Source organism: Nansenia antarctica, assembly GCF_963989245.1.
Source record: "Nansenia antarctica genome assembly, chromosome: 2".
Classification (NCBI taxonomy): domain Eukaryota; kingdom Metazoa; phylum Chordata; class Actinopteri; order Argentiniformes; family Microstomatidae; genus Nansenia; species Nansenia antarctica.
In genome coordinates this window covers 64,065,615-64,089,571 of record NC_137675.1, presented here as the reverse complement: position 1 = coordinate 64,089,571, position 23,957 = coordinate 64,065,615, and the positions used below count along the sequence as shown (strand labels likewise).

At 46.1% G+C, this 23,957-nt stretch overlaps 1 protein-coding gene across 1 annotated transcript in view; it reads left to right on the top strand.

The window, feature by feature from the left end:
• Positions 1 to 8,289: 8,289 nt before the first annotated feature.
• Positions 8,290 to 23,957, top strand: part of LOC308150434 (condensin complex subunit 2-like) — a gene marked incomplete at both ends in the record, with an annotated part of 18,251 nt that continues 2,583 nt past the window's right edge. The window contains 10 exons of the mRNA XM_080523266.1: positions 8,290 to 8,501; positions 8,616 to 8,706; positions 8,822 to 8,914; positions 9,228 to 9,345; positions 11,513 to 11,655; positions 20,080 to 20,269; positions 21,264 to 21,349; positions 21,673 to 21,715; positions 21,888 to 21,994; positions 22,288 to 22,407. Of these exons, the coding sequence (XP_080379392.1) occupies positions 8,290 to 8,501; positions 8,616 to 8,706; positions 8,822 to 8,914; positions 9,228 to 9,345; positions 11,513 to 11,655; positions 20,080 to 20,269; positions 21,264 to 21,349; positions 21,673 to 21,715; positions 21,888 to 21,994; positions 22,288 to 22,407 (1,203 nt within the window). The remainder of the gene's footprint in view (positions 8,502 to 8,615; positions 8,707 to 8,821; positions 8,915 to 9,227; positions 9,346 to 11,512; positions 11,656 to 20,079; positions 20,270 to 21,263; positions 21,350 to 21,672; positions 21,716 to 21,887; positions 21,995 to 22,287; positions 22,408 to 23,957) is intronic.

The window sequence follows — 23,957 nt, the reverse complement described above, 5'->3', positions numbered from 1 at the left end:
TATCACACTCTATATGTGCATGGATCAAGGACTTCCTGACCGACCGCCCCCAGAGGGTGCGGGTGGGCCCCCACACCTCCACAGCCCTCAGACTCAGCACTGGGTCCCCCCAGGGCTGCGTGCTAAGCCCCATCCTCTACAACCTCTACACCTACGACTTCACCCCCGTCCACCCCAGCAACTCCATCGTAAAGTTTGCAGACGACACCACCGTGGTGGGATGCATCTCGGGGGGGGGACGAGGCGGCGTACAGGGATGAGGTAGAGCAACTGAGCAAGCTGTGCAAGGTTAACAACCTGCTGCTGAACAAGTCAAAGACCCAGGAAATCATCGTAGACTTCAGGAGGAAAAAGTCTGAGATCCAGCCCCTGCTCATCGACGGAGAGAGCGTGGAGAGAGTCTCAACCCTCCGATTCCTGGGGGTGCACATGCAGGATGACCTGACCTGGAAGGACAACACAAAAGCCACCATCAAGAAGGCACAACAGCGGCTATACATCCTGAGAGTCCTCAGGAAGGAACACAGCAAGCAGGAGATACTGGTGACCTTCTACCGCGGCGCAGTGGAGAGCATCCTCACCTACAGCATCTGCAACTGGTTCTCCAGCTGCACAACCGCGGAGAGAAATGTGCTACAGAGAGTCGTGAGAACAGCCCAGAAGATCACCGGCGCCCCCCTCCCCTCTCTGGAAGAGCTGTACAACACACGCTGTCTCAGGAAGGCCTCCAAGATCTCCAGGGACCCAACCCACCCTGGGTACGAACACTTTACCTGGCTGCCCTCGAAAAGGCGGTTCAGGACCGTGGCCGCAAGGACAAACAGACTGAAGAACAGCTTCTACCCCAGGGCCGTCCAGGCCCTGAACACAGCAAAGACCTAGGTTCTGGGCCCTGGACAGTCTGGACGGATTGATGGCAGCTGCTGGACTGAAAAAATCAGGTGTAGTGCTGAGGCACAAATATGTACATTTCAAGCCTGCAAACTGCGACACTTTAAATAAATGTGCAATAACACTATGTGCAATATGACAACCCTAGTCGTCTATCTGTACAGTATAGTATAGTGGATAGTGTACATAGCCTTTATTTATGTAAACCAGCTCCTTCCCTTCTTGTGTTTTTTTTAAAAGTGTTTTTTAAAGTTTTTTTTTCTTCTTTCCTAACACCAGGGGAGCCACCCCTCCTAAATTTCGTTGTTTGGTACCTGTACTGTAGCAATGACAATAAAGACCATTCATTCATTCATTCATTCATTCATTCATGTTGTAGGGTGTTCACACATATCATTTTGCTTTCACTTTAGATTAAAATAAATATGTCCATCTCACAGAGAATTTCATGAGAAAAACAATGGTCCAAACCCCATGGTTCTATCATGTACGGTTCAAAGGTTATCAAGGTTGACCTATTTACATTCAGGTAAATGTTTTAATGTAAGCTCTGTCTATACATGCATGTTACCTATGCCTAATGAAGCTCAGAGCAAGGTATATGTTTTTGCCATGTTGCTGGAAATGGTTGCAACTAAGAAAAACATACTAATGGACTGAAAATCTCCTGCTCTGCCTTGTGTTAAAAATGATTCAAATAGAAAGCATATAATGATAAAACCATGTAAAAGCAATACAACTGCATGGGTGGCATTACTGTTCGGTTTGATGACATCAACGTTAAAGGTCTCACATGTGAAACTCACTTTTTCAGTCCTTGTGCTGGATATATATGGGTCTCTGATTACCCTACTTACACATTAACAGTGAAATAAAGCTGTTAACATAAATGTTTTAATGTTTGTACTAGACTTACTTTGAGTTTGGGTCTCCGCAATTTTTTAGGTAAGGAATTGTCATCCATCCTTTTTTCAGAGTCCATGAGCTGTGAGAACATTTAAAAATCAATAAAATAAAATATTGTTTCAACAACTCAAATAGGAGTAAGCCTACTGTTATAGGTGTTTACTCACAGAAAGTTGCATCCGTACAAGACAGGTTTTTGACACGAAGATGTCACCAACCCTCTCCTGCTACAGCCGTGCTGACACATGTTTAACTGCACCTAAACAAACGCCATTTTTGTAGTCTCTAATCTGATATTAATCAGGCCCTATTGGGAATGTTCTTACACCCCTGTGCATGACCTACCATGATACAGGTCAGGCTTAAATAATAGTAGTAACCACAAACTACCTAAACCAGAACTGGCAATTTCAATTATCATGGAAAAGCCAGCTGGAGGTTGTTGCAATCTTTAACTAATGCTATATTTTAAAACATCACTATTCAATGAGACATGTACAGCAGTAGCTACCCTTTATCAAAGTTTTACAATACCTGAAATATCCCCTCATGAGGATGGTAAGACTTGGGTATGGGTTTGAGACGGTGAGACCCCTGAATTAGAGTCATGTAGAGCCTTCCATAATATACATCCACTCAGTACTGAACCAATCCTTGACCCATCATCATCGTACTGTCTGTCACAATATTGTAAGCTTCCTGTCATTTATTTGAACATTTCTATTTTGTTAGCTAAAGCCTATGAGATCCGCTACAGTGAAGACATTGAGCTGCTCAGATCCAACTTCAATCACACTCATCTGATCGACACATGCACCGTTCCACCACAGACAGCAGGCTCCCCGGAAAGCTTCTCTTTCTTTATAATTTTTTACCTTTATTTTACCAGGCGAGACAATTAAGAACAAAATTCTTATTTACAATGCCGGCCCACTTTCACTCTACCTGACAGCGCTATGGAGAACGACACCACTCTCTTCTTTGCAGCTATAGCAATCGACGCAAGTGAGGCACCTTCCGAAACATCTAACATTGCCCGAGTGACCAAGTTTGTCCCCAAAGCACCTGTGCCTCCTTCACCTGGTAGCCAGGGTGGTAGCCAGGGTGTAGGTGTGAATATTACTGCCATTGTCATATCAGTCACAGGAGTGACCATGGTGGCTTGCCTGATAGCTAGTGTAACTATGTTTGCATTAAAGCGAAAAAGGGTTATTCAGGCTTAACATTGGGGTAATGATGATGGTTAACAATGCATCAGTGTTTGTGTACTGGGCCAAAAATAATCGTTTTATTTAACGATTTTGGATCTATCTATCTATCTATCTATTCTATCCAATCAAATGACTTGGTCCCTTTATGATGTTGAACCCAGTGTGCGCTCCGGCGATCTCAGAGCGAATTTACGAACGTAACCCGACGTCAACAGCATCTTCTGACTGACAGCTCGGTACCATAACTAGTTTGAGAGGCGGGACAATTTAGCAGGCTTGACAACAGTTCCTCCAATTAGAAAATACTAACATATGTTTCTTGCCTTACGTTGTCCAATGAAATGTCACAAATACTTACTCCACTCTACAGTCGCGAGCCTTGAACCAGATGGTATAAATATAGCTGGTTGTAGCTGGTTCCCATCAGTCTCTTCTCTCTCCTCTCAAGCCTCGCAGCAGCGGTACACGACAGGTTCAGCTGAGGCGAAAGTAAGGAATTATAAAATTAAAGACGATTTTCCCCCAACTCTTTCATTAAAACAACCATGGCTGATAGCGCCACCACACCGAAGACAGCGAAGGTGAGTTTCATTCATTTTCATTTCACATCTTTACCTCAGCGATGTCCGAGCTAGCTATTCTGAACTCTGCACGTCTACGAGATACAAGACAGGCACCTCGCTAAACAATAGTCATAAATAATAACCATGTCATATAAATAATAACCATGTCATATCAATAATAACCATGTCATATTAATAATAACCGTTTAATATAAATTAGGCAGTCAATAGTCGACGTCACAGAAATACACGGGGATACTTTTGTCCTTCACGAATATTTCATTGACATGTTTTCGGAGTCAGACATCGCTGATAGGTAATGTATGAATGATCATTTAATATAGCTGATAGGTAATGTATGAATGATCATTTAATTCAGATTCTGTCCAACAGGACCCAGCGGGTGAAGCTCGGGAAGTCCATCTCTGAGCTGAGGACCATCAGCACCGGTTCCCCGCAGGGCTGCGTCCTGTCTCCCCTCCTGTTTTCCCTCTACACCAACTGCTGTACCTCCAGCCACCAGTCGGTCAAGCTCCTCAAGTTCGCGGACGATACCACCCTGGTAGGGCTCATCTCCAGGGGGGATGAATCTGCTTACAGGAGCGAGATTGACTTGGTGGTCTCCTGGTGCACCCGGAACAACCAGAGCTAAATGCTCTTAAGACAGTGGAGCTGATAGTGGACTTCAGGAGGAACCCACCCCCTCCCTCTCCAATCATACTGGGAGGCACTCCAGTCACCACAGTGGAGTCATGCCGCTTCCTTGGGGTGACAGTCTCTCGGGACTTGAAGTGGGGGCCCCACATCGACGCCCTCACAAAAAAGGCCCAGAAGAGACTGTTTTTCCTGAGGCAGCTCAGGAAATTCCACCTTCCTAAGACCACGCTGGTGAACTTCTACACGGCCATCATTGAGTCCATCATCACCTCCGCCATCATCATCTGGTTCCCCGCTGCAGCGGCCAAGGACAAGGCCAAGCTGCAGCGGGTGATACGCTCGGCGGAGAGGGTGATTGGCTGCCCTTTGCCCCCCCTTGAGGCCCTGTTTAAAAGTAGGGCTTTGGGGAGGGCCAGGAAGATCATGGCTGACCCCGCACACCCAGGACACGGTCTCTTCGCCCCGCTCCCCTCAGGCAGGAGGGTGCGGTCCCTAAATACTGTGAAGGCCCGACATACAAACAGCTTTTTCCCCACAGCCATCCGGCTCCTAAATGCCGCTGCCCCCCCCCCCCCCCCCCTGACCTGACCCCTATCTATCTACCCTCCTTCCATCCCCACCCTGAGGGCTTTGGACTGTCTGGATATGAACACTTGAACACTTGATCTCTGCACTTTATATTTATATTAATTATGACTCTTGCACTTTGATGTTGGTTTGCACTGTCTTGTCCTGTCTTGCACCTGTCCTGCTGTAAACCGTGCTCCATGGTACCAAACCAAATTCCTAACATGTTTACATGTCATGGCAATAAAAGTCTTCTGATTCTGATTCTGATTCTGATTCTGATTCTGATTCTGATTCTGATTCTGATTCTGATTCTGATTAACTTGTATAGCGAGGCTCTCTACTGAGAACACCATTAGTTTAGAACAGCTCGAGCTAACAGCCTGTAGCCACACAGACCCGCAAAGCGGGAAGCGCTCGAGCACTTCTCTCCTCTCAGAGCGCTACTTACTTATGTGGTCTTGACTACATGTCCACTTTCTCACCTGGTTCTTGTTGTCTCTCTGGTGTGCCGACACCATAGATAGATAGATAGATAGACTTTATTTGTCATTGTTACAGTACAGGTACCAAACAACGAAATTTAGGAGGGGAGGCTCCCCTGGTGTTTAGGAAAGGAAAAAGAAACACATTTTGGAAAAAGCATAGATGCATAAAATCACAAGAAGGTAAGGAGCTGGTTTACATCAATAGAGGCTATGTACACAATCCACTGTACTATACTGCACAGATAGTCAACTAGGGTTGTCATATTTCACAAGAAAGTATTTTTTCACATTTTTTTAAAGTGTCACAGTTTGCAGGCTTGAAAATGTACATGTTTGTGCCTCAGCACTAGCTGCCATACAATCCGTCCGGACTGTCCTGGGCCCAGAACTTAGGCCTTTTCTGTGTTCAGGGCCTTGACGGCCCTGTGGTAGAAGCTGTCCTTCAGTCTGTTTGTCTTAGCGGCCGGGGTCCTGTACCTCCTGTTCGAGGGCAGCTTGACAAAGTGTTCGTGCCCAGGGTGGGTCGGGTCCTTGGAGATCTTGGAGGCCCTCCTGAGACAGCGTGTTTTGTACAGCTCCTCCAGAGAGGGGAGGGTGGCGCCGGTGATCCTCTGTGCTGTTCTCACGACTCTCTGTAGATCGCTTCTCTCCGCTGCCGTGCAGCTGTGGTACCAGTTGGAGATTGACCGAAGGTGAGGATACTCTCCACTGCGCCGTGGTAGAAGGCCACCAGCATCTCCTGCTTGCTGTGTTGTTTCTTGAGGCATCTCAGGGTGTATAGCCGCTGTTGTGCCCTCTTGATGGTGCCTTTAGTGTTGTCCTTCCAGGCCAGGTCATCCCGCATGTTGTGTCCCAGGAATCGGAGGTTTGAGACTATCTCCACGCTCTCTCCGTCGATGAGCAGGGGCAGGATCTCGGACTTTTTCCTCCTGTAGTCTACGATCAATTCCTGGGTCTTTGACTTGTTTAGCAGCAGGTTGTTTACCTTGCACAGCTTGCTCAATTGCTCTACCTCATCCCTGTACGCCGCCTCGTCCCCCCCCGAGATACATCCCACCACGGTGGTGTCGTCTGCAAACTTTACGATGTAGTTGCTGGGGTGGATGGGGGTGAAGTCGTGGGTGTAGAGGTTGTAGAGGATGGGGCTTAGCACGCAGCCCTGGGGTGACCCAGTGCTGAGGCTGAGGGCTGTGGAGGTGTGGGGGCCCACCCGCACCCTCTGGGGTCGGTCGGTCAGGAAGTCCTTGATCCACGCACATATAGAGTGTGATAGACCCAGGTCTAGTAGTTTGGTCACTAGCCTGTCTGGAAGGATGGTGTTAAAGGCGGAGCTGAAGTCCACGAAGAGCAGTCTCGCGTAGCTGTTTCCCCTCTCCAGGTGGGATAGAGTGGCGTGGAGAGTCGTCGCTATGGCGTCCTCTGTGGACCTGTGGGCTCTGTAGGCGAACTGGTATGGATCCAGGTTGGGCGGGAGGCGTGTGAGTATGTGGGCCCGGACTAGTTTCTCGAAGCACTTCATGATGATTGGTGTGAGTGCCACCGGGCGGTACCATCCTGCTCTCTCTCATTCTCTCCCCTCCACTCTCCCTTTTTTGGCCTGTGTTAAAACATCACCTATTTAAAAGCATGTCTAATTTCATAGAGATTGTATGGCTCATTCAGCATAAACAGGATGTTGACAATATCTCTGCATAGAAAACTGACGGTAGATAAAGTTGAATACAATAAAACATGCAATATTAAATGAACGAATGGAACATTCAGGTACTTTAGTTGGCCAATGTGTCATGTGAAAACCACCACACGATGTCAGGCTTGCGCTGTAGAAGTCTGGTAGATGGCGGCAGCGACACCTGGGCGGCCGGCAAGCGGCAGACCGACTAACGTCGTAACTAACCTACTACTAGACTGTCACCAAAAGAGACCGACGAATTAGGCCAGCTCACCAGTGGCGGCTGGTGCTAAACATTTTGGGTGGGGCACAGGTTATGGGGGCATGCTCCACGGACCACGGGGAAGAATATCAACTTTAAAATCTGGATTTACAGTCGATTTTAGCATGAGAATATCAGTGTTTCCCCTAGCTTTGCTGCCTTGGGGGGGTGGCATGGACCGTGGCATGGACCCCCCCCCCCAGGGGGTAAGACCCTGCGACATACCAGCGTCATGTCCAGGGGGTGTACTAACTTGTACATTAAGCCGCCTCACGCTACGGAAACAGGAGATAGGCTCCTTCCCTATGGGCCATTAAGGCTGCTTACTTATGTGGTCTTGACTACCTGTCCACTTTCTCACCTGGTTCTTGCTGTCTCTCTCTCTCTCTCTCTCTCTCTCTCTCTCTCTCTCTCTCTCTGGTGTGCCGACACCATCCTGCTCTCTCTCCTTCTCTCCCTCTCTATCATCCTCTCTCCCTTTTGCTGTCAACCAAAAGGTAAACAAAACAGCCAGAGTATTTATAATCTAATAAGAGGCATAAATTGATCCATATCAATTTATAACATAATTATAATTGAATATTGGATTGCTGTGGGCAATGCAGTCAGATAATGTCATTTTGACTTTACTCTCTCACCTGAAAAAAAATCGTATGTCCAACTATAAAAAACAGACATTTCCAATGCTTCAATCAACTGTCCATGTACTGTAAATATGCCATTATGGTATTACCATGAAGCCCAACTCTAGCAGAATAAGAAAGATAGTATATCTACTTTAAGTAAAATAATAAAGTGCCTCCGGTTAGCTCTTTAGCTGGCAAGTGTGCAGGAGACTAGCTGACGTCACTGTGATCAATGTAGACATCTGTCAGTTATGAGAGCTGTGATAAGGGTTGTTTCAAGTTTGGTATCTAGCTGTTAATGCCTTGGCCTAATAATAATAACAACAACACAGTTTTAGTCAACAACAACAGCCTGGCTATCCTGGTAGGTAAACAACATGTAGGCTATAACGTTCTAGTCTGCTGGAGAAAGGTCAATTACAACTGTGCTTTTCCAGGCAGTCAAGATGAGCGCATTGTCAACGCCCGTCTCCCGGGTACGTCAGTGGGCCTTGCCGTCCCTGAAGCACATGGGCGCCTCTCCGACCACCAGCACCCCGCTACTGGCGTCTTTTCCTGGCAACGACGATGAGCTGGAGCGGCGGCAGAGGCGTCAATCCCGGGTCATTGACCTACAAAGTGCGCCTGAATCGCAGTTTAAGGAGTCTGCCTCTCATAGGTAGGGGATATCTGTAGCCCACCCCTCAGCACAAGTAATCCCCTCTACTGCATCTTGACAGGTGTGATATTGATTCAGACCTTTTTATAAGACATTCCTTTTGTTTGTATTCAGCACCACAGGGACCCCCGCTGCTGTGCCCAAGCTGTCAAACGCACAGATCTCAGAGCATTACTCCACCTGCATCAAGCTGTCCACGGAAAATGTATGTAGTCATTCATGCGTATACCTTGTAACTAACTGACATTCTGAAGAATGGGAAAGACTGAAGTAAATGTCAAGACAAGACAAGCCTTATATTCCTTCCCCTGTTTTCTCAGAATATTACAACCAAGAACGCCTTTGGTCTCCACCTGATTGATTACATGGCTGACATCCTCAAGCAGAAGGATTCTGAGGCCACAAACTTCAAGGTATGGTTTTATACATTAATTATTCCATCTGTGTGCCTCTCTTGAAATCTCCCCATCACACAATACTTCAAGACCGAGATGCCTTTGCTACTGAGAGCAGGATGAAAAATGAATGCAGAAAGGAATTACATTTTCCTAAAACTAAGACATGTTCACTACCGGGTTACGTCACTGCTCGCTGTCTCAACTTGACGTCCACATGCGGAACTCCGACATCAATGGGAAATGTGATTTAATTAGCCCACGTGCGGAGGAGTGGATTCCACCCTCGGTGACCGTCTGTTTAAAGTGCCTCTTGTTTGTGGCTGCCCAGGTGGCTGCTGGGACGCTGGACGCCAGTACAAAGATTTACGCCGTCAGAGTGGATGCTGTCCACGCCGACGCCTACAGAGTGCTGGGAGGTCTGGGTGCTGAGACTAAGCCTGCTGAAGGTAGGAGTCCTACAGAGTACTGGGAGGTCTGGGTGCTGAGACTAAGCCTGCTGAAGGTAGGAGGTGGGCCATGAATTGATGCTTTTATCAATTAATTAGAATTTGTGGTTTAGGACGATGTTTGAAAAGGAAAATGGATTTTCACTTGAACTGGGTAATTATGGTACAGAACCACTACCTCTTCCCTGAGCCCCCCCACCCGCCCCGGCAATTAATATCCAGCACCACTCATTTCTTGAAATTATGAAATTATGAAAATTATGAAAAAAACGAAAACCAGATATTGTTTTACATACACCCCTTTGATTCTGCGACTGGTTTCTGGTCTCACCAGCAGCGTCACTAGGCTACACTTTTAAAAAGGGTCCTATAATTGATTTGCCATTTGTAAGAGAAGATAAATAGAATAAAAACATGAAGGCACTAAAACTAGAAATCAGACAGTAACTCTTTTTTTTTCTTCTACAATGCTGAATGCTGCAGTTTAAATTGTTTTAACTTTAAACCAGTTGGTCACTGAGTACTGCAGAGTACTGTTTTTGTTGCTTGAATAAAGGCTGGCAGTCTTTAATAGCCAACTGTTGTTGTGGACTATACTGGGGAAGTATTTGTTATTATTCAGGAGTAAAACAATAAATACAAATATCGGATTGATATCGGTATCGCAGATACCTGAAGCCCAGGTATCGGTATCGGTATCGGTAGTGAAAAAATGGGATCGGGACATCCCTACTATTTACACCATGAAACTATAGTCAGACACTTTCTAGTCACAATAATAACGACCAATTTTAACCAACTTTCTCTGTCAGAACACTCAGCAATTATATTTGCTAACGTTTTAACTTGCTTATTTTCCATCTGCAGACATCTCACCCTGCAAAAACTCTCTCGTCACGCGCACACACTCGCGCAAAACCTTGTATTATTCTCCAGCGATGGCACAGCGCGAAGCGAAGTGTGGAGTGTGGAGTGTGGAGTGTCGACTATGCCGTAACATCATGGTACTATAGAACCACAAAGGCCCATAAAACAAGACTCCAGACAGCCCAAAATAAACTGGTTAGGCTTCTGCTAGGCCTCAACCCTAGGACACATCTAACCGCTGCTCATTTTTTGAGCCTTGATTGGCTACGAGTAGTTGACAGAGTGCAGCAGCTTGCACTGGGCCTGGTCTTCAAGATACGCTACACCACAAAGACACCCAAGTACCTGTCAACATACTTCCAAAAAGTGAACAACGTCCACACATACAATACCAGAGGAAGCTCCACGAACCACGTTCAACCGCGTTGCACCACAAACAAGGGGTTAAACTCGTTTGCAAACTATGCAGTAAAAATGTGGAACGCCCTTCCTATAATCTTAAAGGAGTGCAAAACACTGCCCACCTTCAAAACCACTCTCAAAAAACATTTACAGGAGGCTGCAATCCGTAACTGGACCCTCTAAATCAAAAATCTGATTAAAAGACCCGAACTACCCACTGTACATACTTTGTGTTTTGTCCCCCGCCCCCACCTGTGGTGTATGTCCCCACCTGTCCTACCCGCTGTACATACCTTATGTTTTGTTGTATTGTTCTTCCCATGATGGATGTATGTTTATCTTGTAGATAGTACTAGTTATTTGTCTGTATTATCTTGTAGATAGTACTAGTTTTTTTTTGTCTGTCTTACATGTAACGATGAATTGAGAATCAAGGACCCCAATTGAAATAAGCCAGTGGCTTTCTTGGGTTTTTATCCTGTTAGTTGACCTTGTATGTAATATGTACTTTCATGTACCTACTTCTGCAAATCTTCTAATAAAGTTTTCAATCAATCAATCAATAGGTCTGGTTATGCGAAGTGTTTAGATAGGTCTGGCTATGCGAGACTACGGCGGACTAACGTTACCAACGAGCCCATGGGCTTGCCACTGTCGCCAGATTCGGGTTGGGTGCGTTTAAAAAAGCGGATATTTTAGCCTGCTTGTCAGATGCTGTAATAAATCCTCTTTCTTGGGAGGCAGGAGGTTCCGTTGGGGGGGCAGCCTGCCCTCCCAAGGCAATTGTAGGGGAAACACTGACATTATTATTATTATTATGATTATGAATTTAAAAAGAATCATCTTCTGATCCATCCTTCCCCTTTCCTTGTTGCGGTTTGTGTGGCTCATGGTCCAGGGGGTGACGGAGACAGGGACAAGGGGGGCTCAGAGGGAGAACTGGCAGCCAGGCAGGTGGTGAAGAAGAAAAGGCCCCCGAAGAAGACGGTGGAGCAGAACCTGAGCAACATCAACATCTCTGAGACAGAGAGGAAGTGTGAGGTGAGGTGGAGCAGGCTGCTCCTCAGAGAACAGAGGGAACTGTCTGCTTGATAGAGGGAAATAACTACAATCAGTAAACAATGCAATGAAATGCTTACTTACAAGCTAACAGTGCAGTGACTCATTGAACACTTTATTAGGGACCTGTACACCTTCTCATTCATCCATGTGGTGTAATGGTATGGGGAATGTTTTCTTGCCAGACTTTGGCCCGTTAATACAAATAAATCATGGCTTGAATGTTACAGCCTATTTCAGTATCGTTGCTGACCATGTGCATCCCTTAATGGCCACAATAATAATGGCTAATGGATAGTTCCAGCATAATGCACCATGTCACAAGGCAAAAGTCGTCACAAACTGGTTTCATGAACATGACAAAAGAGTTCAGTGTTCTTCAGTGGCCTTCCCAGTCACCAGATCTGAATCCAAGAGAACACCTTTGGGACGTGGTAGAACGGGACATTCACAGTGGATGTACCATGATGGAACATCATCAGCATGGATGTATATACCATAGACTGGATGTATATACCATAGATTGGATGTATATACCATAGATTGGATGTATATACTATGTATATAGTAGTGTTGCAGCCATTATGTCTGTGCTGAATGTCATGTTTACTGTTGACCACTGAGTGGCGAGGGCATAGGAGTGCACAGGTATATAGGTGAGCTCACCGGTAGGCTACAGGTGTTACTGATTGAACTGGTGAGCACACAGTCTTTGACCGTGTTGCCACACGCGAAACTTTGTAGTGTATCATGTTTTTATAATAAAGTAAACAAATGATTGCAACGTACAGAAGTCGTCGGTGTTGGTATCACGAGTCAACTAAAGTTTACAGTTCAACAGTCGCGGTGACTAAGGAGGAAACAGTCACCACATTTAAGTCAAAGACTAGCTCATTTGGGCGAGTGGACTAATTGGTGTTGGGTGTTTACCTCCGTTTGAATGGAACCGAGCGGACCAGTGGACAACTCGACTTCAGTAGGCTATCCATTTCAGATCCACCCGTTTCAGAGCTCTGGGTGAGTGATTGAATTGCTACAGCTGAAATCTGCCGTTGAGTGGTGAGTAGCCAAGTCGCTGGAGATAATTTGTTTGAAAACAAAGCGTAAACAAATGACTGAATACAATGGCTACAGCGCAAAGTAAAAATTGTGATGACGCACAGCTGGTGGGTGTGGCTACTGCCAGCCCTGTGGAAATGAGCCCAGAGGATTTAAAACACAAAAGGCAGCTCACCACAAAAGCCTTGCTAGACAAAATAGACACTTTGCAAACAAAAAGAAAATGTCATTTGAACAAAGCAAACAAACTAAAGGAGACTATTAATAAACTGATGTCTAACAGCAACAAGGATTGTAAAGAACCAGTGAAATGCGAGTTTGACAAGTTTAAACTGATGTGCCATGACGCACAAAATGCACACACAACTCTATTACCTTTGCTGCCAGCCGATGAAGCTGACAAGCATGAAGTGTGGTATAAAGCCAAAATGTTGAGTGTCAATGAATTTACAGATGTGGTTACAAAATGGTTGGAATGTGAAATGGATAATGAATCGACTGGTGCAGTTACAAAATGGTTGGAAAGCAATAATGATGTTGATGGAGCTGTCAATCACTACAAAATTGACGACGAAGATGAGGTGCATCCTTATGACAGTGTTTCTAATGTGGGAATGCAGGTTTCAAGTAAACGATCACAGAAGAGCCGTGGCAGCTCAAGGAGTGGCCGATCTTCTACAGTCTCATTAAAATGCATTGAAGCTGCAGCCGAGAAAGCTGCACTAGAAACGCCCGCTGCTGCTTTGCGTGACAAACATGTATTGCAGGAGCAGGCTGAGCAGCTTCGGAGGAAACAGGAACAGCTTGAACTTAACACCGAGATTGCAGTGTCCTCTGCTAAACTAGCAGTGTTTATGAAATCTGATGGAGGGAGTTCAATTAAAGAATCGTACACAAAGAAAGGTGCAAAGACAAAGGAAAGGAAAACACCTCTCAATCCTGGGGCCAATGAATTCAATCCATTTCCAAGCACTGTTATGAAAAACATGCATGTGCAGCCAAAGCAAAATATAGGCCTACAGTCTCATTCACAATCCAACCAGAAGGCATCAAGGTTAAAGAGACATGGAACAACAAACCAAATGATGGATTCTGGACAGGTCATGGAATCTTCCCACATTCTGGATGCTGCACAGGTCATAAAATCTCCTCACATGCAGATTTCACACAGTCAGGATTCTGAACATGCCGTTCAATCTTCTCACGGTCAGGCTAACCGTGGTGTTGTACCTTCTCCTAACACCCAGGACGGCAATATTTACTCTTACAAGGGGGGTCAGCGAAGAGGACTCCCCATCGCCCCTACTGGTCGAAGAGCGACAGTGCTCCAGCCCTGGACTAATTATCTGATGATTGTTGTCACCTGTGAGTGTTTGTCTGTGTATATAGGTGTGTCCCATTTCCTTGTTCCCTTGTCAGTCGATCACTTGTGTTACCCCGTTTGGAATGCTTCAGTATCCTGTGTATGTATTACCACTTCACGTATCCGTTACCCGGAACGTAATTTGAACTTTGACTTTGTTTGCTGGTTTGCAACCTTGTACCTCTTTTGGAGCCCTTTGCTCAAACTTTAGTTTTCGTGCACTTTATTATTGACCGCAGTGCCTTAGTTATTATTACCTACGTGCTGAGCCCTACTGCTCCCCTTTTGTTGTACCGTCTATAAGTTTATGTTTGTACCTGCGAACCATACGTCTCAGTAAAGAGAGTCTTTATTTTATTATTATCTCCGTCTCATTCTTTACTTACACCGCACCTGGATCCGACACTATTGTATACATACATAACCTATAGAGAAACGTAACAATTTACAGTCTACTTCAATCACAAAATCAAATAACGGCGCTCTTGGTGCAACAGCAAAACATGAATTCCCTTCCAATAAGAGAAATTCCAGTGTTTTATGGAGATCCTCTGTCATACAGAGCTTTCGTCCGAGCATATCAACACTGTGTGGTAAATAACAAAGGTGATTGTTTGTACTTCCTATAGCAGTACACAAGAGGGCAGCCTCAGGAGCTAGTCCGCAGTTGTCAACTTATGCCTCCCGACAGAGGTTATGAAAGAGCAATGGAACTGCTGCAGGAGCATTTTGGGGATGAGTTGAAAATTACCGCTGCATATGTGGACAAGGTGCTTGGCTGGCCATTGGTGAAGGCTGAGGATGTCAAAGGACTGCAAGCGTATTCACTCCTTTTGCGTGAGTGCTGTAACGCAATGGAAGAATTGAAATACATCAATGAACTTGACATGCCAGCTAACATGCGAGCCGTGATTCAGAAACTCCCCTACAAGTTGAAAGAAAAATGGAGAACAAGGGCGTGTGAGCTTTGGGAGCGCCATCAGCGCAGAGCTCGGTTTTTAGATATTGTTCTTTTTGTTGAGCGCCAAGTGAGAATTGCATCCGAACCTATTTTTGGAGATTTACAGTACAGTAGCTATGAAAAAACAACTAAGCCTGTAGAGAAGAAACCATTTGGTGACAGGAACAGATCACCATCAAGGATCAAGGGAAATGCCTATGCTACAACTATTGTAAACACTGAACAGAGTGATGTTGCAGAGTCTACAAGTAATGACAGAAGCAAAAGACAAAGTGTACAGTACAAGACTACAAAATCAAATCTGTGTCTGTGTTGCTCCCTTGAGCATGGGTTGGAGCAATGCCCACAATTGGAAAAGACAGCACACACACAGAAGATACGTTTCCTGAAGGAGAAAGGCGTTTGTTTTGCTTGTTTGCAAACTGGACATATGAGCAAACACTGTGAAAGGCGCATGAGTTGCAAGGTGTGTGGTCAGAAACATCCAAGTGTTCTCCACATAAACAAGGAAAAGGAAATTGACACAGATGGGCTACAGGAAAAATCAAGTGACCGCACACACGTCTCTACCTTTTCTGGACATACAGGAGCCGGTAGCAGTGACGGCATTCTCTCAATCCTCCCAGTGCAAGTTAAGTCCTCCAAAGGTGACATAATAATTCAAACATATGCATTTTTGGACCCAGGAAGCACTTCAACATTCTGCTCTGAAAGCTTGATGACAAGGTTGAAAATGACTGGAAGGAGAGTAAAGGTTCAGTTGCGTATCATGGCGCCAGATCAGGAAGTTTCTAGCTTTATTCTTCAAGGTTTGGAGATTGCTGGCTGTAACGATGGACAGTTTTACAGCCTTCCTGAAGTTTTGACCCAAGAGAAAATGCCTGTGTCAACATCTAATATAATCTCAGATGAAGAAGTGGCGAAGTGGTCATATTTGAATGGCATCGGCATCCCTCACATCCAAGCCCAGGTGGAATTGCTGATTGGCACCAATGCCTCCAGGCTAATGGAACCCTGGGAGGTGGTGAACAGTGTTGGAGAGGGGCCGTACGCTTTTAAAACCCTGCTGGGATGGGTGATAAGTGGACCCCTCCAAGGAATCTGCATCGAGCAAAATGACTGCTCTCCGGTGGTTGTGAATAGAATTGCAGTGGATAAGCTGGAGGAGCTGCTTGTCAATCAGTATAATACAGATTTTAACGAGAAGACCTCAAGTGAACAAGAGGAGATGTCCAGAGAAGACAGGAGATTCATGGATGTCGTATCCAGCTCAGTCCAGTTGCAAGATGGACATTACAAGATGAAACTCCCCTTCAAGAGAGATGTTGTTATGCTTCCAAACAATCTCAGTGTGGCTAAACAGAGAATCTGTGGATTACGGAAGAGGTTTCTGCGGGACCAAGCCTTCCATCGTGAATATGTCGTTTTCATGGAGGATGTTATCAGCAAAGGATACGCGGAGAGAGTACCCCAACATCAGTTGAATCAGCCTGATGGTAAAATGTGGTATATACCCCATCATGGAGTACGTCACCCCAAGAAGGGAACACTGCGGGTCGTTTTTGACTGTGCGGCCGAGTTCAGGGGAACATCGCTAAATCAGCAGCTGGTGCAAGGGCCCAATCTGACCAGCTCTTTGGTGGGAGTGCTGACCAGATTCAGACTGGAACCAGTGGCAGTCATGGCAGATGTGAAAGCCATGTTTCACCAGGTCAAGGTTGCAGATGAACATACTGATTTGTTGAGGTTCCGGTGCAGAAACCGTATGACTGTTCACCTTTTTGGTGCGGCCTCCTCACCCAGTTGTGCGTGTTACGCCCTTCACAAGACAGCGGAAGATAACAAACACAAATTCCCTGCCGAAGTGATTAACACCCTTACACACAACTTTTATGTGGACGATCTGCTTAAGAGCTTGTCAACGGAGGAGGAGACTGTGCACATGGTTGAGGACCTAATGGCACTATGCAAAGAAGGAGGATTCCAGCTGACAAAATGGACTAGCAATAGCCGTAAAGTGTTGCAGGCCATTGCCAAGGAGCACAGGTCAGCACCTGTGCATGACCTGGATCTTGACCAAGACAAGTTGCCATTGGAGAGGGCTTTGGGCCTACACTGGTGTGTTGAGACGGACACATTCACATTCAAGCTCGCCATCAAAGAGCAGCCGCACACAAGACGTGGAATCTTGTCCATGGTCAGCTCTGTGTATGATCCTTTGGGATTTTTAGCACCACTTACACTCGTGCCAAAAATGATGTTGCAGGAGCTTTGTCGCATGAAGTATCAGTGGGATGATCCAGTGCCTCAGGTTCTACAAAAGAAATGGAGAAAGTGGTTGACTGACCTTGAAAGGGTGACAGACTTCAGAGTCAGTCGATGTTTTAAGCCAAAAAGCTTTGGACAACCAACAAGTGTTCAGTTGCATCATTTTTCTGATGCCAGCCAGGATTGATATGGCACTGTCAGCTACATCAGGATGCAACATGGAGAGAGCAGTCACGTCGCCTTCGTCCTTGGCAAGGCAAGGGTGGCGCCCCTGAAGCAAATGACGATCCCTCGCATGGAGCTCACAGCTGCTGTTGTCGCAGTCAGAGTTGACCGAATGCTTCAAGCAGAACTGGGCCTTGAACTGGAAAAATCTGTATTTTGGACAGACAGCACCTCAGTTCTCAAGTACATCAAAAACGAGGATAAAAGGTTCCACACATTTGTTGCCAATCGAGTGTCCACCATCAGGGAAGAATCTGACATATCACAGTGGAGATATATCCCTACGGCACAAAATCCGGCAGATGACGCCTCAAGAGGACTGAGAGTGGAACATCTTTTGACACAAAACAGATGGATTGAAGGACCAGAGTTTCTGAGAATGTCAGAGGGGAAGTGGCCAAGTGAAAGATCAGACTCAGTCATTGTTGAAGGTGACCCAGAGGTAAAGAGGGATCTCATGGTAAACGCTGTTGTGGTTGCCGACAGCCCTAATGCCACTCACCAGCTAATGACATACTTTTCAGACTGGAAGAAGCTAAGAAACTCGGTTGCATGGTTCATGAAGGTGACAAGGACTCTACTAAAGTTGAGTCAGAGGAGAAGGCTTTTACAGGAAAAGGCCCAAGTGAATCCTCATGTTCAAGTGGAGGATGAAATGCAGCAGCTGAAAGGTACTCTTGGTGGACAAAGTCTGTCGGTGAAGGATCTTCAGGAGGCGGAAACAGCCATAATGTACTTCAGCCAGCAGGAAACGTTCCACAAAGAAATTGAAGCATTGACATCTGGTAGTTCTGGAGTAAAACGGGACAGTGCTATCTACAAGTTGGATCCTGTGCTGCAAGAGGGGTTGCTGAGAGTCGGAGGGCGTTTGGGCAAGGCGGCAATGCCTGAAACCACAAAACATCCCGTCATTCTCTCCAAGGAGCATCATGTGTCGTCTTTGATTCTGAAGCACATCCATAACCAGCTGGGTCATGCCGGACGAAATCATATGCTCTCCAGGTTGCGCAGAAATTACTGGATTACAAATGCCAATACTGCAGCGAGGAAAGTGATTTCAAACTGTGGAGTCTGCAAGCGACAAAGGGCACAACCAGGTGAACAGAAGATGGCCGATTTACCGAAAGAGAGGATTTCTCCCGATCTTCCTCCTTTTACAAATGTGGGAGTGGACTATTTTGGACCAGTGGAAGTGAAAAGAGGACGCAGCAAAGTGAAACGCTACGGGGTCATTTTCACGTGCATGGCAAGCAGGGCAGCCCATCTGGAGTGCGCCTACTCATTGGACACAGACTCGTGTATCAATGCTCTACGAAGATTCATCTGTCGGCGTGGGCAAGTTGTGCACATGAGATCGGATAATGGAACGAATTTCATCGGAGCAGAGAGGGAGTTGAGAGAGACGCTGGCTTCTCTGAACCACAGCAAAATCCAGAGAGCTTTTCTGCAAGATGGAATCGAGTGGAGTTTCAACCCACCTGCTGCGTCCCACCACGGAGGTGTGTGGGAACGAATTATCCGGATGATAAGGAAGATACTTACCTCCGTTTTTCAGCAGCAGACATTGGATGACGAGAGCTTTCACACAGTGTTGTGTGAAGTTGAGGCCATCTTAAACGATAGGCCTATCACAAAGGTATCTGATGATCCAAATGATCTTGAAGCTCTTACTCCCAGTCACCTGTTGACAATGAAAGGACTGCCTGTATTACCACCAGGATTGTTTAAAGATGAAGACTGCTATGGCAGGAGATGCTGGAAACAGGTGCAATACATCTCAGACTTGTTCTGGAAAAGGTGGATGCGGGAGTATTTATCTTTACTCCAGGAGCGTTCCAAATGGAATAGAGAGAAGAGGAATCTTGTTCCAGGAGACGTGGTTTTGGTAGCTGACTCTACCACTCCTCGCAGTTCTTGGCTGTTGGGCCGAATACAGGACACGTTTGCGGACAAGCGTGGATTTGTACGTTCTGTGAGGGTCAAGACCAAGACTAGCGTTCTGGTCAGGCCCATCACCAAGCTGTGTCTTCTGCAAGCGGCACAGTAACTGTCGTTTTTTTGGATTATGGACTATGATTTTTTAAAGAAAAACCTCTTGCTACAGTATGTATGGTGTTGCTGCATAATGGCTTTGTTGTTTGAATTGTATTTGTTAATGTCTCTAGCCAATGAACAAATAGGAGCCGGAGTGTTGCAGCCATTATGTCTGTGCTGAATGTCATGTTTACTGTTGACCACTGAGTGGCGAGGGCATAGGAGTGCACAGGTATATAGGTGAGCTCACCGGTAGGCTACAGGTGTTACTGATTGAACTGGTGAGCACACAGTCTTTGACCGTGTTGCCACACGCGAAACTTTGTAGTGTATCATGTTTTTATAATAAAGTAAACAAATGATTGCAACGTACAGAAGTCGTCGGTGTTGGTATCACGAGTCAACTAAAGTTTACAGTTCAACAGTCGCGGTGACTAAGGAGGAAACAGTCACCACAAGTAGGATGACTGACTTGTCCTCCCCCCCCACCCTCCAGGTGGACCCCATGTTCCAGCGCATGGCGTGCTCCTTCGACGTGAGCAGCATGGCGGGCGTCTTCCTGCCCGTGGTGTTCAGCGAGGACAGCCGCTGCCAGCTGCTCTTCCCCTCCCACATGACCCTGCTGCACGCCAGGCCCTCCTGGTCCCCGCCTCCCCCGCAGCGGACGCCTTCGCAGCCCTTCGCAGGTAAACAAGGAGCAGTGCCAGACACACTCCACCACCGTGTCACTGCACTGTGGTGTCACTGCACTGTGGTGTCACTGCACTGTGGTGTCACTGCACTGTGGTGTCACTGCACTGTGGTGTCACTGCACTGTGGTGTCACTGCACTGTGGTGTCACTGCACTGTGGTGTCACTGCACTGTGGTGTTACTGCACTGTGGTGTCACTGCACTGTGGTGTTACTGCACTGTGGTGTCACTGCACTGTGCACTTCGCTGTGTGCTGCCCCCCCCCCCCCCTGGTGGTTTGGGCCTAGTAACTGGATGTACCGATCCGTGGCTGAATCGCCCAAAAAGTCTTTCCCTTGATATCCCCCTGGCATCCCTTCTCAAAACCCATTAGAGGAGGAAGGTCAGTCTTCTCCAAACCCATTAGAGGAGGAAGGTCAGTCTTCTCCAAACCCATTAGAGGAGGAAGGTCAGTCTTCTCCAAACCCATTAGAGGAGGAAGGTCAGTCTTCTCCAAACCCATTAGAGGAGGAAGGTCAGTCTTCTCCAAACCCATTAGAGGAGGAAGGTCAGTCTTCTCCAAACCCATTAGAGGAGGAAGGTCAGTCTTCCACAAACCCATTAGAGGAGGAAGAGGGAGGAACCTCAGTGAGTTTTGAGAAGGAGGGGCGGCTGTGGCGCAGGAGGTAGAGCCGCCGTCTAATGATCGCAAGGTTGGCAGATCGGCGGTTTGAGCCCCGGCTGGCCACATGTCGAAGTGTCCTTGGGCAAGACACTGAACCCCAAATTGCTCCCAGTGAGCGGGCCGGCGCCTTGCATGGTAGCTTGCCGCCATTGGTGTGTGAATGTCTGTGTGAATGGGTGAATGAGAGGCCGTTGTAAAGCGCTTTGGAATAAGGCGCTATATAAGTCAGTCCATTTACCATTTAGAAGGGAGGTGAGGAGAGAGGGATGTGAAGGAAAGAACAAAAAAAGAACAAAATCAACCCCGTTGACTGTGTTGGATACAGGTGGTCTCCAGAGGGCCCTGAAGAAGAGTCTGTCCATCTGCCCTTCCCTGGAGGACTTCTCCTTCACCAGCTGGAACCCCGATCAGGTCAGAGCCACACAACAACCACAGACCACCCCAACATTTTTTTTACGTAATTATAATAGATAAGTCACATTGCTTAACTTAACACAGTAACTTTACACATATTTCACAATATATAGTTTTGCTGTGCTGTGTTAGAGAAGGCAAGAGACCATCTAGTGCTCACACATTCAAGCCTCTCTTTTTAATTGTTGTCTGTGAGCGGATAGTTCCTATTATATGAATTCTCATCTAGTTCTGTCTCAAACTATGCCGTGTTGGGTCCTTGAATTTGAGGGAATTGAGTCTTGAAAGTCCTTGAAAGGTGCTTGAATTTGATGTTTCAGAAGGTCGGCCCCGGCTACTGGCAGTTTAAGCCCAAGCATAAACGTGAGTGTTTGTTGTCATACGAAAGAAGCCGCTCTGTGTGTGTGTGTTGGGAGGGAGGGTGGAAGGGGGGTGTATGTGTTGTTTTTAACACTGTGTTGTCTGTGACATTCCCTTAACTACATCATTGATCATTGACCCTCCCCCCCCTCTCTCTGTTTTTCTCTCTGCTCAGAGGACCACGCGCCTGACAAGGAGACTCGCAAGAGGAAGCCCAAGAAGGTGTTTGAGATAGACTTCAACGACGACGTCAACTTTGAGCCCCACTTCCGCTGTACCAGAGTAAGCCCCGCGGTCGGTCGCCCCTCGAGTTCACCGGCCAGTTTTTTCTGAGCTGTTGTCATAGTTACAAAGAAGTGCTGTGATTGCCACTTTTTCCCGATGCTATTTTGACGCTATTTCAAGTGACTGACAACCCTGTGTCTGTGTCGACTCGTGTGTGTGTGTGTCTGTGTGTGTGTGTGTGTGGTGTGTGGTGTGTGTGTGTGTGTGTGTGTGTGTTTGTGTGTGTGCGCGAGTGTCTGTATGTCTGTTTGTTTGTGTGTGTGTGTGCGTGTGCGTGTGCGTGCCCCCAGGCTGCTACCACTAACACCAAGTCAGCCCTCAACACCGGCAACAAGAAGACCACTCTACCTGCAGACTTCAAGTTCCCCCCGGAGACCCTGTCCCAACTCAGCCTCAAGCCCTCCAGCGTGGTAAGCCCCCCCCACCCATTAAAGGGTTAGTTCACCCCCCAAAATCATAATTTCTTAATGTCTCTAGGGAGCGCCTGTCAGTCCACTTTGGGGATGAACTATCCTGTTTAATGTTCAGTCTTAAGCCCAATTTATACTTCTGCGTAAAATCGACGGCGTAACCTACGTCGTAGCCTGCGTAGGCCCGGAGCCTACGCCGTAGGTTGACGCGCACCTCTCCAAAAATCTAACTACGCAACACACCTACGCAGACCGTAAGCACTGTGATTGGTCCGCTTGCAGGGCTCGACAGTGCGACTGTTTTGGTCGCATTTGCGAGTGAATATATTTCTGTGCGACTTGGAAATACATTCAATCGCACCAGTGCGACTAAAAAGACTGCTGAACTACTGTCATGCGCAGTCAAACGTATGTGTATAAGCGATGAGGGAATGAAAACAGTGAACAGAAACGCGTGTCGCAGAAATGCTTCACGCGAGTCCTATATGCGCTTAAAATGCGCATAATGGGTATATGGGTACAGCTCTCATAGTTCGTAGCGCTGTGTTTTGTTAGCCGCTAGCTGCTAGCTAGTTAGCAGCGTTTGCTTCCGGTTTCATTACAAAGAGGTTAACCCTATATGTGCCTGACGTCTAACAACATTCAAATGACTCTAACTTCATATTTTTTCGAATTTCAATGTATGACACATCATTTGAAAGCTTATGATCCGTAGTTCCAATCCACAACACGTCACATTTGAAAGTGTTTATGTAATTTTTTTACATTTGAAAGTGTTTTTTGTTTATATATATTTATATTATACAATTTACCAGTCATATTCTGGAATGTGTCTAAATGTTAAAGTTCCATAAGTATAAGCAAAATAAAGTAACAGTTTGTAAATAAATAGTAGCATTTAACAAAAAAACACGAACCGTGACCCAAAAACCGAGGTTCATACCGAACCGTGGGCCAACTGAAATGAATAGGCCAAAATGCGGAACCCATGACAGAAATGTAATTTACTTTTTCTGTAATTACTTATAAAAGATTTGAAAAATTATGATAGCCATCTTATTATCTTAGTTTAATGTCATTTCAATGCATTATAGACATTTTGTTTACAACAAGCATAACAAAAAAATCGCTATTATGCCGCTATGAGTACACCGTTCCAAAGGAGCGCCCCATGGAAGCGTCAAGCACAGCCTTCCCATAAGGAGCGCAATTCACATTTACGAGATGTACAATCCTGTTTATTTAGAAATAAATTATTACCTGTGGCGTTTGACAGCGGATGATGATAGACATATTTAATTAAAGTTATCTATAAGAACTGTGTAGCGTTACATTCTCGTAAATGCTGGTAGCGTTACATTCTCGTAAATGCGGAAGCCATGACAGAAATGTCATTTACTTTTTCTGTAATTACTTATTAATAAAGATTTGAAAAATTATGATAACCATCTTATTATCTTAGTTTACTGTAATTTCAATGCATTATAGACATTTTCTTTACAACAAGCATAACAAAAAAATCTATTATGCCGCTATGAGTACACCGACCA